Below are 16,110 nucleotides of genomic sequence, written 5' to 3'. Positions count from 1 at the left end.
ATATTTTGTAAAATACAAGGGAAGGTCATTGGAAGGTGGAATCGACGCTTTCATCGCTTCCAATGACGGCACGCCACTGTTTAGGACAATCAGCCGTTCGAACATCCTGGGCGTCGATGTGGTTCTTTGATGGTCGATCGAAGGTGGCCCCGGGATAGCGGCGTTGACAAGTCTGTAAGGCACGGGGGGACTTCCTCTGTTGGCGTTGGAGACACGGTCTAAGTTCGAAGTGGCACGGGTTACGGGTTGGCACAATAGACGAAAAACTTTTTTTTTTTTTTTTTTGCGCGTTGACACATGGCGTTTTGGTTATTCGGAACGTTAACCGAGTGCCAGGTGTCCTCGATTGACGGAGATTATATCAATCTCCGTTCTTTCTTTCATCCATTTTGATTGGTCGTTCTCCCTCAATCACGCTTCCCGAGTGGTCGGTCCCTGGTTACTAAACGTAACGAGACTCTTACCTGGAGCGCGAGAAAAGTCAAAATCGAAGACGAATTCGATCTTCCACCGATCATAGGACGACTTCCTTCCGCGATTTATGGTTTCTGCCTGGCAGTTTGATATAAATAATGAGTGTCCGACTAAAAATGACTTTTATCTATGTTTTTTTTTAAACTAATAAATTTTTCTCTAAATTAACCGTTTTTTTGCGTCTTTCGTGACGGGTCAGACCTGTTCGGTACATGACATTTCCATAAAAGTTTTAAACAAATACGGTAATGCAAATGACAAAAATAAACAATTTATGTGTTTTAGTTCTAAAATACAAATAATACATACAAATTGATATGATACAAACAATGATAGAAAAACTTGTTTTTTTAATTTTTTATAAACTAAAGCTTAGTTCACACTGAACGCGATTCGCTGACGAGAGCAAAAAACAGAGCCAATAACACGTCAGACATGACGTCGTTTCCGGCGAATTTTACCATTTAGCGAATCGCTTCGAAGTTCGGAACCGTCGAGCTTTTTCGCTAGCGGAAAAATTTCGCTACCAATCGTATTCCCGCTAGTTGTCACGTGGTTCTTGTTTTCATGATGGCTATAGAAACTTCCTACGCAATAGAGTAAAAGTTGTAATTACGGATTTTTAATATTCCTCTTACCCAGCATCGTTTTCTTATTGACGTATCATTCATTCTCAATAAATAAACAAACGTGGTTAACGACGGAATATCGGAAGCGGCCATTTTGTTTTTCGAGATGATGTTTTCTCGTTTGCAAATGATTGGCTCCTTAAAATTCGCAATCGCTTTTCGCTTTTGGTTGTAGGGTCAATTTCGCTAAGCGAATAAAAATCGCTTTTCGCTTTCGCTATTCGCTCAGTGTGAACTAAGCTCGGCTCTGTTCGGCGATTTTTTCCGCAAAGTCGTTAATTACTTTATCATAAAAGTCGCTGGTCGTCGACTCCATCAACGTATTTAAAAGCTCTTTTTCTATCGAAAGCAACGCTAGCGACGACAATTTTTCCTGCGACCGAGTGTTTCTGGCCATTGTTTGAATTTGCTCCGTGGTCGAAAAACTGCGCTCGGCAGACCCACTGATAGATGGTACCGTAAATATTAACGATATTAAATCATATAATTCTTTTAGTTCGTCTTTGTTCGGATCGACATTAATTATAATATGTTTTATGTTTAAGAGTTACTTGTCAATATAGTCCGGACACGAATATAAATATTGCGATTCGCTACGTAATTTAGATAAATCAAAATATTTCCCATAAAATTTACTTAATTTATAGAATGAAAACACGCTTGGAAAAATTGTTTTTCATAATATCAAAATTATTAACGTCTAAAAGTGATAAAAATTCTAAAGATTTTATGTCTGAAAATCTGTCAATATAATTACAGTATAATTAAAAGAAAATTATAATCAAATATAACTTTCCAAAAAACCGTGCATAAAAATAACATTGAATACTCTTTACTTTTTAAATCTTAAACAATTCACTTAGTCAGATAGCTCCCTACCCAGTGGCTAAGGGATAGAATCGTTGGAAGCGTTACACGTGTGTAGCTTCCACCAGCTAAACCGGGTGAGGTTGGTGCTCTGTAAAGCGCATGCGCAAATGCCCTCTGGCTGCTTTACACCATTCAATTATTCTCGCCGTGGACGCCGTCTGGTAAGCGCTTCCATTCCGCCACTGATATTCGAATATACAATAGCAATCTTATCGTTTTTTTCACTTGTAGTATAGAAATTTGTAATAAGATACATAATGCAGTTATAATAAAATATTAATTTTAATTAATTCAAAGTACGTTAAAATATGAAAATTTATATTTTAGAAACTACAAGGGAAGGTTATTGGAAGGTGGAAGCGGCGCTTCCACCGCTTCCAATGACGGCACGCCACTGGCTAACATAGATTCTGACATCCCAACAAGCAGTTTTACATAAATAGAAAAGACACAGACGTAAACAACCCAACTACACCTTAAGTTGCTGAGAAAAATTTATTTAAACGTAACTAACGTTTTCGGCCTATTCGATAGGCCATCCTCAGGTTAAATGAGAAACTGACACAGACGTATAAAACTAGCAGTTAAAACTAGTAAATTAATTATGCATAGTGATGAGCAGATTGTTACAATCAATTGTAAAAAGCGAGCATGATTGAATTTAAAAAAAAATTAAAACCGATCCTTTTATGATAATTCATCACTTACTGTGATTTGTTATATTATTTTTGCATGATATGTTTATTATATGTTCTTAAATACAAAGTGTGCAGGTTACATTTAAAGGATGTTTCATTTGATACTAATTTTCACAAAACCTACTCTTCAGGCGGACACCAGTGGCAGAACTACAATGACATAAAGTAGTTCGGCCGAACAAGACCCGAACCCAACAGAGACTGAGAGACATGCATAAAGTTTACGACCCATGATCAAAACATCTCGTAAATTGGGTAGTTATTTTTTACAGTCAAGATTAAAGGCAGTTTTTGAAGATGCAAGGCCCGTCCTTTGCGGCGAGAAATGAGAAGGGCGAAGCGCATATGTATGTATAAATTATATATACAGTATAAAATATATCTAGACTTCATCATTTTCAGTCTGTAACTGTCTATCGTTGGACGAAGTCATTCCCACCACTTTCTATTTTTGTCTGTTATTTATCTTTGTTGGCCATTGTGGACGAACAAAAATAAATATGAACGCGGACCTTTTTGAGTCCGTGTGCCATATACGTGGTACCTGGGCGGACATCGTAGTAACCATACTTAGCTTTAAAAATGTTTATGGGTGCTGAAGTTTTAGACTTCGAATAACGATATTTAAAAAAATGAAATGAATACGTTTTAATTAAAATAAAGAAGCTGCTTGAAAAAAAGAATGATGAGATGATAAACCGGAAGGCTGAATCAAAAACACATATGATAAATCGAATTCGTATACGTTACGTGCCAGATGATTTCTCCCGACATACCACTTTCGGCTCGCGTGCCATAGGTTCGCCATCCCTAGCGTAGGATCTCACTCAAAGAGGGATCAAATTCCATACTTCCTAAGAATTGATTATTTAACTCAAGACATTAGCAGCGTCGTATCTAGACATTTATCATTGAGGGGGCGTGGTGGGAATGAAAGCTGATTTTGCCTAGTGATAGCAATGGCTGATATTGATAGTTTATACAAAAAAGCCAGTAAAGAAGGCTAGCATTCTTCCCCGTTCCCCATATTCATGCTCCTTCTTTATATTGCTGTATTTCTCTTAATTTTGAAAAAATATTGTATTTTTTATATAGTGTAACTTTGGTGGCGCGACTATTCAGTGGAATTTGTCTTGTCCATTCAAACCCCCAGTAGCTTCCCTTCTGAGCACTAGCCCATTATAAGCAACGATACTACCTATCACGAATGGGCCTGATCATTAATAGAGTCAAACAGTATGGATGTGGGATGGAGTCTAAGAAGTTATTACGTACTGTCCATTTTTATTTGTTAAAGAGCGAATAGCGTTTTATATAGTTAAATACCACAAGTTCAAATCGAGTCTTGGTAAGGTTCCAAAACTATAAATGGCTCAAGCCCTTTCTCTCTTCAGGTCTTGCATTTAGCATGGTACATGATAAATGCAAGAACTGGGGAGAGATAAAGTGAGTAACTGAGGTGAAATGATTAACTATTTCTCTTGTTCTGTAAAAAGTTATAACAGTATATCAAGCAATTTAGGCCTATAAAAACAATAAGCTCACTTGATCGTACTCTTTAGTTGACTTTGGTCTTCTGGTAAACATGTTTTTGGCTTTCTGAAAGTAAATAAAGTCTTATTGTTAATAAATGAAGAAATCTTAAATAATCATTACAATCGATATTTTATAACTTGACTTTGAATCTAAATAAGTTAGGCCTACTTATAGGCCTTTATAAGTTAAGCCTAAATTATAAATTAGGTCTAACTTATAAACATTAGAATTGAGTTAAAATATAATATTTAATCGCTTTAAACCCGTAAGACAAAATACCTGAATAAAAAGTTTGGATAATTATTTATCTTTTTCGTATAAAATATGTGTCAACAGTTCGAGAAATAATTTCTATTGAAACATTCATCCACTCAATTAGGCCTAAATTAATTTTAATGCGTAAAAACACTGAATATTAAGTATAATTTATTTCATAAGTTAATAATTTCTATCATTTGTAAATATATTAATTTTATAATATTAAATAAATAATTTATTAACGTAAAAATATATTAATTTTATATAATGAATAAATATAAAATTAAATGATTTTCAGAAAAATATATTTTGTAGATGGCAACGTAGAACAGAAGCGAACATAAACGCGACTTTTCCGCTTTCAACGGAGAATTGTCGTAGCGGCCGTGACATTTTATTTGATTGTCTATTGAATTTCACGTGATTTGATTGACGAATCGGAAGCTTGATAACTCCTCTCTCTTTCGTCAAATTTTTTTAAAATTTTGCATGGAGATTTGTGAATTAGGACGATTGATGCTACTAAATTTTGGTGGTCAAAGGTTGAGGAAATGGAATGATAGAGGGGTCTCGAACGTGTTTATCTCGAATGGGGTCAGACTTAAATGAAGATTTTACTCGTTTTTAGCATTTACAATTTTATTTATTTATTTATTTATATAGAACTCGCCTCTATCCTAAAAAAATAAGCTTTTTGCCATTTTATAATGATTAATAATATAAAAATATCTTAAAATAAAATCTCATAACGGATGGTGCCACACACAATTTTTAATTCGCAAAAGTTACGCAACTCATTGCTGGATTTTTTTCAAAGTTAAAATGAAAAAAACATGTTCTCCAAAATGACAACATAGTTCGAGGACGAAGTTAGAGGAGAAAAATTTCGAATTTTGAACCAAAATGCGTACATTATTTATAAATCCGTGGATAATAAATAATAATTTAAAATTTTTCATGGTTTCATTGAGTGACGTTCATCGAAAAGTTTCTGGAATCAATTTATCACAATCCTCGTCGCCGACCTTTCTGTCATACTCATAACTGATGTATACAAATGTAAAAATTGAAAATTTTTCCTTTTTTACCTTGTACTTATCCCCTATTCAATATTTCTTTCCATATTGACAATTTAAGGCAAGATCCTTTGTAATCCAGCAATCATTTATAACAAATGAATATTTTCATCCATTTTGTAATAAGTAGCCATTTTGATTTCTTCTATAACCCGAAAAGGAATGGGCTCTACTCCATTCACGTATAATTTGTCCGTCACGTGCACAAATATTTTGAAATTAGGTCGTTAATATATTTTTAATTATAATCGCGGCATACCATATTGCGTTATTTATTAAATACATTTTACAAAAAATTAAAATTAAAATTAAAATTAATTAATGTAGATAAGTCATTTTTCTGTAAAATATTTTAAAAATTTCTAGAAAAATGCGTAGTTCTAATTCCATCCGCCAGAGGTCTTGTCAATTCGTCTGCAAACAGAGAAACAAACGAAAGATGGTGATGCTGGTGTTGTTTATGTTCGTCGCACTTCTCGTCGTTTTATTTTTTATAAGCAGTACAGCGAAATTTTATTTAAAAGTCATAGGATTCTACATGTCTTTATTTTTTCTTTCTATTCTTTTAATACCTTTATGCGCCATAACACCGAAGAAACCTGGCAATTTGTTGTAAGTACCTTTTTAATTCTTTCTAATTGAATTTTTCCCTTATAAATCATCAGATAATTATAATTCCAGCGTAAAGTGTATAAAATTATAAACAGTTTTATTCATTTTATGTCTGCTTATTGTTTAAAAGTCGGATTAAAAGACACTGCAAGACTGGATGAGAATACATTAAAAACACAAACTAATACCTGTAATCCAGTCAAAATAAATCAGTTTATTATAAGAATAAAACGTCTTCAGGTCGATCGGAATGTTACATGAAACAAAATTCAAAAAAAAAAAAAAAAAAAAAAATGGAAAGAATTTAAGTAAAATGGAATTGAAGTTGGTACTTTTGAAAATACACTGCCGGCCAAGCAAAATGAGATGCCGCGAAGGAAGTTTCGGTTTCTATAGACCGTTGCAGTGTTGCATTTTACTTGGCTGGCAGTGCGTGTACTTATTATGTTTTAGTAAGAACAAAAATTATTTGGTTGTTTGATTAATTTCTACTGTTTCTGTGATTCAACAAGATAATTACATCTGTATGAAGGTTACAAGCTTGAAAAATGGAATAAAGATGCTGGCTGGACTTTGAGAAAAATGTTATATTTTCTTCTAATTCTGTGTCAAAGAATGCATATGAAATTGTGTAATCTAGTTACAACTTGCCTCTATCCCTGGCTTTCTCCTCTGTACAAATTTTGATTTTTCTTTGGATCTTAATTTCTTTTGTATCGATGGTCAGAAGTCGACTTGCTGGTTGTCAGGTGGATGATACTACTGAATGCTGGTGGTTGGTTGCGGGTTTGTGTTCACTAATGGTCTGGCTACATGAAGTTTTCCAGGGTTTTCATGTGCCAGACACCTAAATTGGGGCGAGTTTCCTATAGAGAGGCATCCACCTTAGCAAATTTCTTGTATTTTGCATTGTCTTATCTCATTAATCAGTCCATTAAGTATTCCCTAATAACCATTTTTAAATTTTCAATTGTTGTAGAGTTGAGAGATTTTCTTAACAATGATTTAAAGCAAATTATTGTGTAATTGGTATGTCTGTTTTAAGGATGCTACGACATATTGGATCCGCATCGGCTTTATCATTTATCAGATTTGTTGCTGAGATTCAACTGGGACTAAGACAGTTTGCCAGGGGTTTATAGCTACTTTGTACCCTACCTAGGTCAGTTCTCAAATTTTTTTCCACAGTAGCAATCAGGTAATTGATCTGCAAATGTAGAGATTGAAAAATTTTCTTTTTTCATCTTGTACTTCTATCCTTCTACTTCCTTCCATATTGACAATTCAAAGCAAGAACCTTTGCAATTCAGCAATAATTTATAATAATTGAATATTTTCAACTAGCTTAAGTAGCCATTTGAGTTCTTTAGAATCTTCAAATGGCAATTTAAGCTGGCTGAAAATATTCATTTGCTATAAATTATTGCCAGATTACAAAGATTCTTGTTTTGAACTGTTTATTTGTTCAGTTTTATTCATTTCTTGCTTCTCTGTTGACAGTTTGAAATCATTAAGCAGTCCTTTGCTAGCCAGTTGTAGGTCTTCAACTGTTGTAAAGGCAAGTTTAGAAATTTTCTGTTTTATGATTTGAAAGAAAATTATATATTTGTAAATTTGGGTTTTCAGAAGACCACATCACAGCTAGCTTTAAACTGTCATCAACCAAATTTATCTTCATAGTTTTCTCTAATTGAGAGACTTATTTGTTGCAAAGTTCTGGCTACTCTTTATACTATCAATGTTGATTTATGAAGATGATAATTATTTGAGAAAATGTTTTCTTGTTAATTTATATTGTATTCTGCAAGTCCACATTCACTACTTTATTCAATACAATAAAGTTTATTGCCTTATTGTTTTGCGAGAATGATAAATGTGGAATTCTTTATTGATTTTTCAATGTATTGATGCTTATGTTCTGCATAATAAAAAGTATATGAATGATGTTCCACAGCGTCAGAAAGATTGAGAACCATGCATTTATTTTACCAAAAAATATGATAGAAACTGAAAATAAAATAGACACTGTTACACAAACTTCTTTACAGTCTAACAAAAATTATTACATTTATAATAGAATGTTTGTTTTAAATCCTAAATTTAAAGCAGTAATTCTATAAAAAAAAAATTGTTTGAAAGATTGTAATAGAAACTGAAGATGGCCCAATTAGGGGTGATTTCCCCCCCCACTTCCATTAAAATAAATATTTTGGTTTTCATATAGTTATTTAACAATCTAAAAACTAATGCATAGTATTATCTGATGCTTGATTTTATTATCATGCATCAGTTATTACTATTTTATTATTTTGAAAAGTTGTGAAATGTAAATAAATAATCTTGATCACATTTATGATTCAAACAATAACAATAAATGTAAGTTAGCACAATTACAGTTGTATATATCAACCTTTAGACCAAAAAAAAACTAGTGAAAAAACCTTTCAAACCAGCAGATTATTTAAAAAACTAATTTTTTTGATCACCTTAATCAGTTATCTTCAGGTATAGAATTTTAAAACTGTTTTTGTAATTAAAGATGACTGATTAAGGCCTTTGAACCCATCAGTTTTTAAATAACTACTATTTAATAAGATTTTTTAATGTTTAATCTTTAAAATATACTTTGTTTCTGTTGCTTATAATAAATATAAATGACTTTAACACAAAAATGAAGATTATGTAGCCTTTTTCAAACAGTTCCAAGCAAAAATAAATGTTCAAGAGAGTGAAAACTAAACACACAAACATTTTATAACTGTTGAGTTATGTAATAAGTGTGTTCAATGTAGTAAAAACAATGTTTCTTTCCTGATTAAGAACTGCATAATTCTGTATACAAATAACATTGCTACCAACTACAATTTGACCTTTATATCGTAAACATCATTATCAGATAACACTCATAATAAACTACGTCAAAATCTGAATGAACTTATTTTGCAACTTTATTATCAAATATATTGAATAATGTTACATCATATCACATAAATATATGATAACCTCCTAACTTTTTTAGTGTTTACCTTCAGTTAGGGCCATTGTAACCTACTAAACAATTGAGGCAATGTCAGGGAGTGGTAGGATTTTTGTACACTTTTCTTTTTTCTATATTTTACATATTTTCATGAATTTAGAGGAAGTGATTGTTGTCTAGGAATATCATAAGGATTAGATATTGAAATTATTCTTCACTTAATAAATAAAGGAAGATATATTTATAAATTGAGTATACAAAATATTATGAAGTAGAGTTAAATGGTTTTAAGAAGTCACCACTGGATATCTGACATATTTAAAGTAGAATTATCAAAATAGTTTGACCCTTTTTTTTTTCTTAACATATAAAAATAAATTTATTAAAATTATTTCTTAAGAATAACAGTAAATTCGATCATTTGTTCAATTGATAAACAGCTGCATTTAAATAGATTACGTTCTTCGAGTAATGACGTATCCATCAATTGATTGAATTTGATTGATAAAATTACTTCTTGGATAAGATCTATTGATTGACATTTTTAAAAGAAAGAAAGATTGTTTAGAAAGAATTTTTTTTATAATAGAATTAATGGGATTTTGGTTAATACTTTTATTTTTGATGATAAATATATTAAATCACTGGTGTAAAATAATTTATCTGTATTTATCATTTCTCTTTGTCAGTAATTGCAGGAGAATTAATGTGTTTATGGGGAAGAGAGGATACTTAATTTCCATGGCTCGTGTTTTGTTTCTATTGATTATTTTATGGAAATTGTGCTGAATATTGATTAAATGAATTTAGTACAAACATGCTAAATTTACTAATTTGAGGTTAAATAATTGCCAAAAATTCAAAATTTTTATTAACTCAATTAAAACTGACAAATTTTGTTAATTTATTGCATTATTTTATCTCATTTATTGTATATTTAGTTATGGTATATAATTTGATTTTGTGTATGTTCAGGAGGAAAATTAGGTAAATATGTTTGTTGTAGAATTTTTTAAACATTTAATTATTGCTGTTTGATATGAAATTTTAAATACGGTTACTTACATTTGCAGTTATAATATGGAAGTAATTAATTTTTCCTTTGCATCAAATTGAATTTCTGCAAAATTATCAATACAGACATTAGGAAAATTATATAGCTGAAATAATAAGAATTATTAATATTATTATTATTATTTTTATTATCTCAAATGATTGTGCTATCTTCTTGAATGAATGCTTACCTAGGCTAACAAATATAACTTTTTGATAGATTCTTCTAGATTTTTCAGAGAATTCATTGAAGGCTCTACAAATTTAAAAATCAGAAGAAAAAATTGCTTTAATGGAGTTTTAAAAACAAAAGTTTTAGTGTTTTCAAGCATTTTAAAATTATTTTTATGCAAATAACTTGTAGATTATCCATGTTTTAAGTAAAATTTGAATGGGAGTGCAATGAGGATGTGCTGATTTTAAATTACAATTAGCATGCTTATGGAGAAACAGCTTCTCCTTTAGGCATGGATGTATGGTGTTGCAGGCTATGTGAAAGTTTTATTTTTTGTTCTAGCAATTTTCTGCAGATTTTATGTTGGAGTGGCCAAATGGAAATATACATGGCTTTTATCACAATAAAAGCCATGTATTGCCTATCTTCTGATATAAAATGCCATTTTAATAATTTGCCTATTACATACAGTTAAAATACTATAATTATCACGGTTATGTAATATACATAAGCTGCAGTAATGGTCTGGGAAAGCTACAGTCTAGCTACCATGGATATATGCATGAATGTGTCATAATTATTGCCATTTATTATAAACTCAAGTATACTATTGGAGTTTTGGGATAACCAAAACAACTGCAAGTAACCTTGCTATATTTTATTATGGTTTTATACATTAGTTTTGTACAGTATAGAAAGAATATATATAAGAGTAGTTCTTAACTTTATTATTCAAATTAGCAAACTTTGTTTTAGTTGTGTTGAAAGAAGACATATTTAATTTAATATCTCGTAATCTCTCTCATGAATAGCTATGTTTCATTAAGAATAAAAGTGATACAAAAAGAAATTCTTAGAAATAAAGTTTATTACTTGAACAATACTTTTCTGTACTACACAGGAATAAAGATGTATAAAACAATATAACAAAACAATGTACAGTGTCGGTTAGTTTAGAATAATTTGTTTAGTAGAAAATCCATAAAGTGTATGTTGTGTCAAATTGTACTATTATAGGTATCCCTTGATTAACGCAGTTAATTAATAGTTTGATGACACAGTGTATATCAAAATCATGGTAATCAAATACAGTGGTATCTCAGTATTCGACCGAAAAATCATGACCCGCTAGAACAAATTTTCAGTAAATAAATATTTTTATTTTAATAAAAGAAAATGGCAAATTCACTAACACCTTATTTGCTGAGAAAAACATATCTAAGTTAAGTAAAGACAGCTGTTAAAGCCATGTTAATTAAAACTTTTGCTGCATATAAAAAAGAATTACAATTAATTTCACACATTAATCAAATTCCATGTTGAGCAAGGAATACATTTATATTGAAACTAGACGAATTTTGATTCTGAATTCATTTCATTTGAAAGTTACTTATTGTATAATTAAAATTTTTGTTTTAAATCATGCATAAATATCTATTTTGAGGTGGATGTAATAAATGCAAAAAATTCTAACATTTTAATCCAAAGTTTGTTTGCTTTTAGTAATAGTTTTCATTTCTTCTTTAGTATTCTATGGGATCACATCTGGGTTGTAACTTAATAACCTACATGAGATCCCAGAGAGTTGTGTTATGACTCATAACACAACTCTGTCTGCCTTCTGAGTAGCTGTGATAGCAAGGAATATACCATTAAAAAAAATTTGTGTAAATGTAATAATCTTTCTAAACGACCAATTTTCAGTCCAAAATTATCATAATTTTCAATGAGAAATTAATTTTTGGCATATTTCTCACATTGTAATAGTTTGAATGAACAAAAAATCTCTCATTAACAACTCATTAATGTAATTTTAATATTGCCACTGTTTGTATGACTGAATCACCATCGTAGATATTTTTATCACGAAAACGTTCCTTTGATAAGTGAAATTAATCTCCGAGGAAAAAAATTCTCTTTCCATACTGCCATATTGATTTTGCATATAAATGTAAGAGCCCTTCAATTGGGGAAAAAAAAAATGTGGAAAGAGAAGCTCGTAATAAAGTAATCTATAGGAGTGCCAATAAAACAAATTTTTATTGCCAGAGGTAGCTGTAGTTTTGATGAATATTTCATTTTAAATTCATTAATTCTAAGGCAGACATAGAATGCTGCATTCTAAAACATATTTTCCATTTATTACTAAAAACAAAATATTGTAGAATGTAATTTTTCAAGGAAAATTAAATGTCTTTAAAATATGAAAATTGCTAAAATATTTTGCTATTGGGCAAATTGCTTAGGAATTATTTAAATCTGATTTTGAATGCATGTATTTGTTAAATGATATCCAATCTCTTGTTCCAATTGTAATCCAAATGAGATCAACAGTTGGATTTCTAACTTTTGGATATAATTGTTCTGCTCCATATAGGGATTGCAATTGCTGGATCCCTCATCCAGCAATCCAGCTGGATCCAGCGCATTCTTCGGCCTGCTGGATCCAGCGCTGCGGATCCGCAAATACTCAATTAACTTTCTAAATAACTGCGCAAAAGTCTACATCGTCGCGTTGCCGCTTTACTAACTACTAGACTGCTACTAATTACTTACTCACTACTTTACTAACACTAATAATTAAATTACTTATAAATAAACTATACCTTAATCAATCCAGCAAAATTTAATAAAATAATAACGTATTCGCTTTTAACGATCTTCCTCAGTTACAAAAAAATACAACATTAACTATAGAACATAAAATGTGTTTGGAATAAATATAAAAATAATAGTGCTTAATTACATCCCATTTTTTTAAAACAAGATACATAGATGTACTGCCAGGTCTGATAATTTTCGTATTGTATACCGACGTAATTCTACTGTTTTCAAACTTTTAAGAAACGATAAAAAGAAAAAGGATCAGAATTCAACAACGGGTATATATTCGGTGCCTTTACACAACCAACATTTCAATTCTAAGCTTGTTTATGTGGGTGCAACGATGCACAGTTTAAAACAAAGGCTCAAGAGCACAAATATACAATCAGTAAGAACCTTGACAACACTGCGCTAGCATCATACGCAAGACAGAAGGATGTTAACGTCCAATGGGATCAAGCGGCAATTATAAAAACGACGACGAATAGGCAAACGGTTAAACATCTTTAGAGATTGGAAATCTGCAAGGCGCACATGACAACTGGTTGTATAAACCATAGAGATGCTGTTATTAATGGACAATGCTGGTTTCGTTGGATCTTATATACAGGGTGTTTTTTTTTTTTAAACTGACGTTACTCAGAGACATCTGTAGAGCAATCTAACAGCCGGACTGTCGCCAAATTTGGGAGAGTGACTAAGGACGACATGGGAAAGAGATTCCACGAATAAAAAAGTAGTACCCAAATTTGCTGGTAGGGGTGGATTTGGCGCTGTTGTAGCAAAACAGCTAAGAATCTGCATGAAATCCAGCTGCAATTAACAAACACACGAATGAATGAATAATCGGACAGCGGTTTCAGTGTAATAACGAAAGTTTAATTAATCAGCAAATAACCTTCTCCCTTCTTCAATGTGATCACCGTCCTGCTGGACAACTCATTGCATCCTGAACACATCCATGTTACGTTCTCTATGGCCGAACGTAACATGTCCGCAGGAATGTTCATCACAGTTGGAGAAATGTTGTCCTTCAAAGTCATCAAGTTTGGGACACTACCAAGATAGACCTTGGACTTTAAATAACCCCACAGGAAAAAGTAACATGGGGTTAGATCCGGGGAGCGAGGCGGCCATGCAAGTGGAAAAAAGCGACTGATGACCCTTTCTTCAGTGAAGTGCTGGTAGCTGTTTTGCTACAACAGTGCCAAATCCACCTCTACCGGCGAATTTAGGTAGTACTTTTTTTCTTCGCGGAATCTCTTTTCCATGTCATCCTTAGTCACTCTCCCAAATTTGGCGACAGTCCGGCTGTTAGATTGCTCTACAGACATTTCTGAGTACAGTCAGTTTAAAAAAAAACACCCTGTATATATTTTTCCGCTATTTATTTTGTTTATTTATCTATATTTTGTCTGTTTGGGCGTTTCCATTAATTTTTATATTTATTCCGAACACATTTTATGTTCTATATTTAATGTTCTATTTTTTTTGTAACCGAGGAAGATCGTTAAAAACGATTGAAAACGTTATTATTTTATTAAATTTTGCTGGATTGCTAAAGGTGTAGTTTATTTAACCTATTCTACTTCCAGTACATAGTTTTATATACTTATAAATAACTACAGACTAATATGTAGAGCCTATATATGAAAACTGGTAAGACTGATAGTCACTTAGCTACTGATTATCCGTCTTTACATTATTATAATATATTAATATAAATTAATCAGTAGAATTACCTTTCCTATTATTTAACTTAAAGATTACATTATAATTATAATCTAACTAAACATTTAAAGTTAATTATCTCTATCTCAAATGTTAAACCGAACCAAAGTTAAGTTTACTACCTAAATGTGTAAAAAGTTTTACTGATTTATAGTGACCAGTCTAAATAATAAAAGCTTCTTAAGTATTTTTAAAAAATGGATAGATAGACATAAATTGCAGGATAGATAGACAGATAACACTTTATTGCAGCAAAAATACATCCACCCGCTGGATCTGCGCTGGATCGATTTCAATCCAGCAAAAATCCAGCTGGATTCAAAACACTGCTGGATTGCAATCCCTAGCTCCATACTTAAAATTTATATACTGTATATATAAATTTTAAGTATGGAGCAGAACAATATATATATATTAATATTAAATATAAGATTAGAATAAATTTATAAAGCAATTATTTGGGCAATTAATTCATCCTTATATAACCGTGGTGGCTAAACTGTGGCTTGTGAGCTGCGTTTGGCTCTTCTAAACCCTTACTGCAGTTCCCTTATATCTCAGATGTTTTTGTTTGGATATCAATTGTTTTTTGTTAATGATTGTATTATTACATCAAGACCTAAGAGGAGGTTGTTACTGTACAGTTTGGTCAACACTCAGTGACATGACTGCTGCCAGCTGAACGCTTTTAATACACCATTAATAAAATTGTTATAAAAGTTTTAATTCTCATAAATGTGAGCTTTTATTATTCTGGGAAACATTTTGAATAAAAATCATTCATTTCCATGCAATTTTATCCTTATATAAAATTAAGTGATAGAGCTATTTTACTTTTATGGGGAAATCCCCTGTTAACATTGACTTATTGACCTTAAGTTTTGCCAGCTCTTCACTGATAATGAGGAAGGCTTAGGTTTAAGATTTGAGCTTTCTAGAACAAGTAGTTTTTTTCTGTGGAACATCTGCAGTTGCTGGACGAAGAAGAAACTACAGTTCTTTTGGCAAGTTTTGCACTTTTCAATTGCCTATATTTTGGCAACCTCTATATAGGAAAACATGAAATTTTGCACACTACCTAAGGAAACAAGTATCTTTCTAATGTGATATTCAAACTTACTGTAGGCATTTGGGAAGCAGAGAAATTGACCCCCAAAAATTGGCAACTGGATTCCTGTATATACAGGGTGATTCAGCTAAGCATGTACAAACTTCTGGGAGGGATAGGTTGCACAAAAACAAATTGGAATAGCAATGCTAGGTCGGAAATGCCTTCTTCGTGTGGGGTAGATGGCATTATTCAGCCATGAGATTGCTCATATGTTCTTTCAGAATACTGTCCCATTCATTGGCCTGCAATATTGCCTGACTTAACATGTCTTGGTTACTTCTTCTGAGGTTGCATCTAATGTATAAT

At 31.7% G+C, this 16,110-nt stretch overlaps 2 protein-coding genes across 2 annotated transcripts in view; one reads left to right on the top strand and one right to left on the bottom strand.

The window, feature by feature from the left end:
* The window catches only part of LOC136989498 (ERC protein 2-like), a 35,427-nt gene extending 31,169 nt beyond the window's left edge, over positions 1-4,258 (bottom strand). The window contains exon 1 of the mRNA XM_067287679.1: positions 4,217-4,258. Coding sequence (XP_067143780.1) covers positions 4,217-4,258 — 42 coding nt within the window. The remainder of the gene's footprint in view (positions 1-4,216) is intronic.
* Positions 4,259-5,957: 1,699 nt separating this feature from the next.
* LOC136989473 (1-acyl-sn-glycerol-3-phosphate acyltransferase alpha-like) overlaps positions 5,958-16,110 on the top strand; it is a 37,382-nt gene continuing 27,229 nt past the window's right edge. The window contains exon 1 of the mRNA XM_067287628.1: positions 5,958-6,153. Within this exon, the coding sequence (XP_067143729.1) occupies positions 5,981-6,153 (173 nt within the window). The 5' untranslated portion in view covers positions 5,958-5,980. The remainder of the gene's footprint in view (positions 6,154-16,110) is intronic.

This window comes from Centruroides vittatus, unplaced genomic scaffold (genome assembly GCF_030686945.1).
Source record: "Centruroides vittatus isolate TY-2023 unplaced genomic scaffold, ASM3068694v2 scaffold_576, whole genome shotgun sequence".
Classification (NCBI taxonomy): domain Eukaryota; kingdom Metazoa; phylum Arthropoda; class Arachnida; order Scorpiones; family Buthidae; genus Centruroides; species Centruroides vittatus.
Note: the sequence above shows the minus strand (reverse complement) of the source record. Positions and strands in the feature narration are given on the sequence as shown.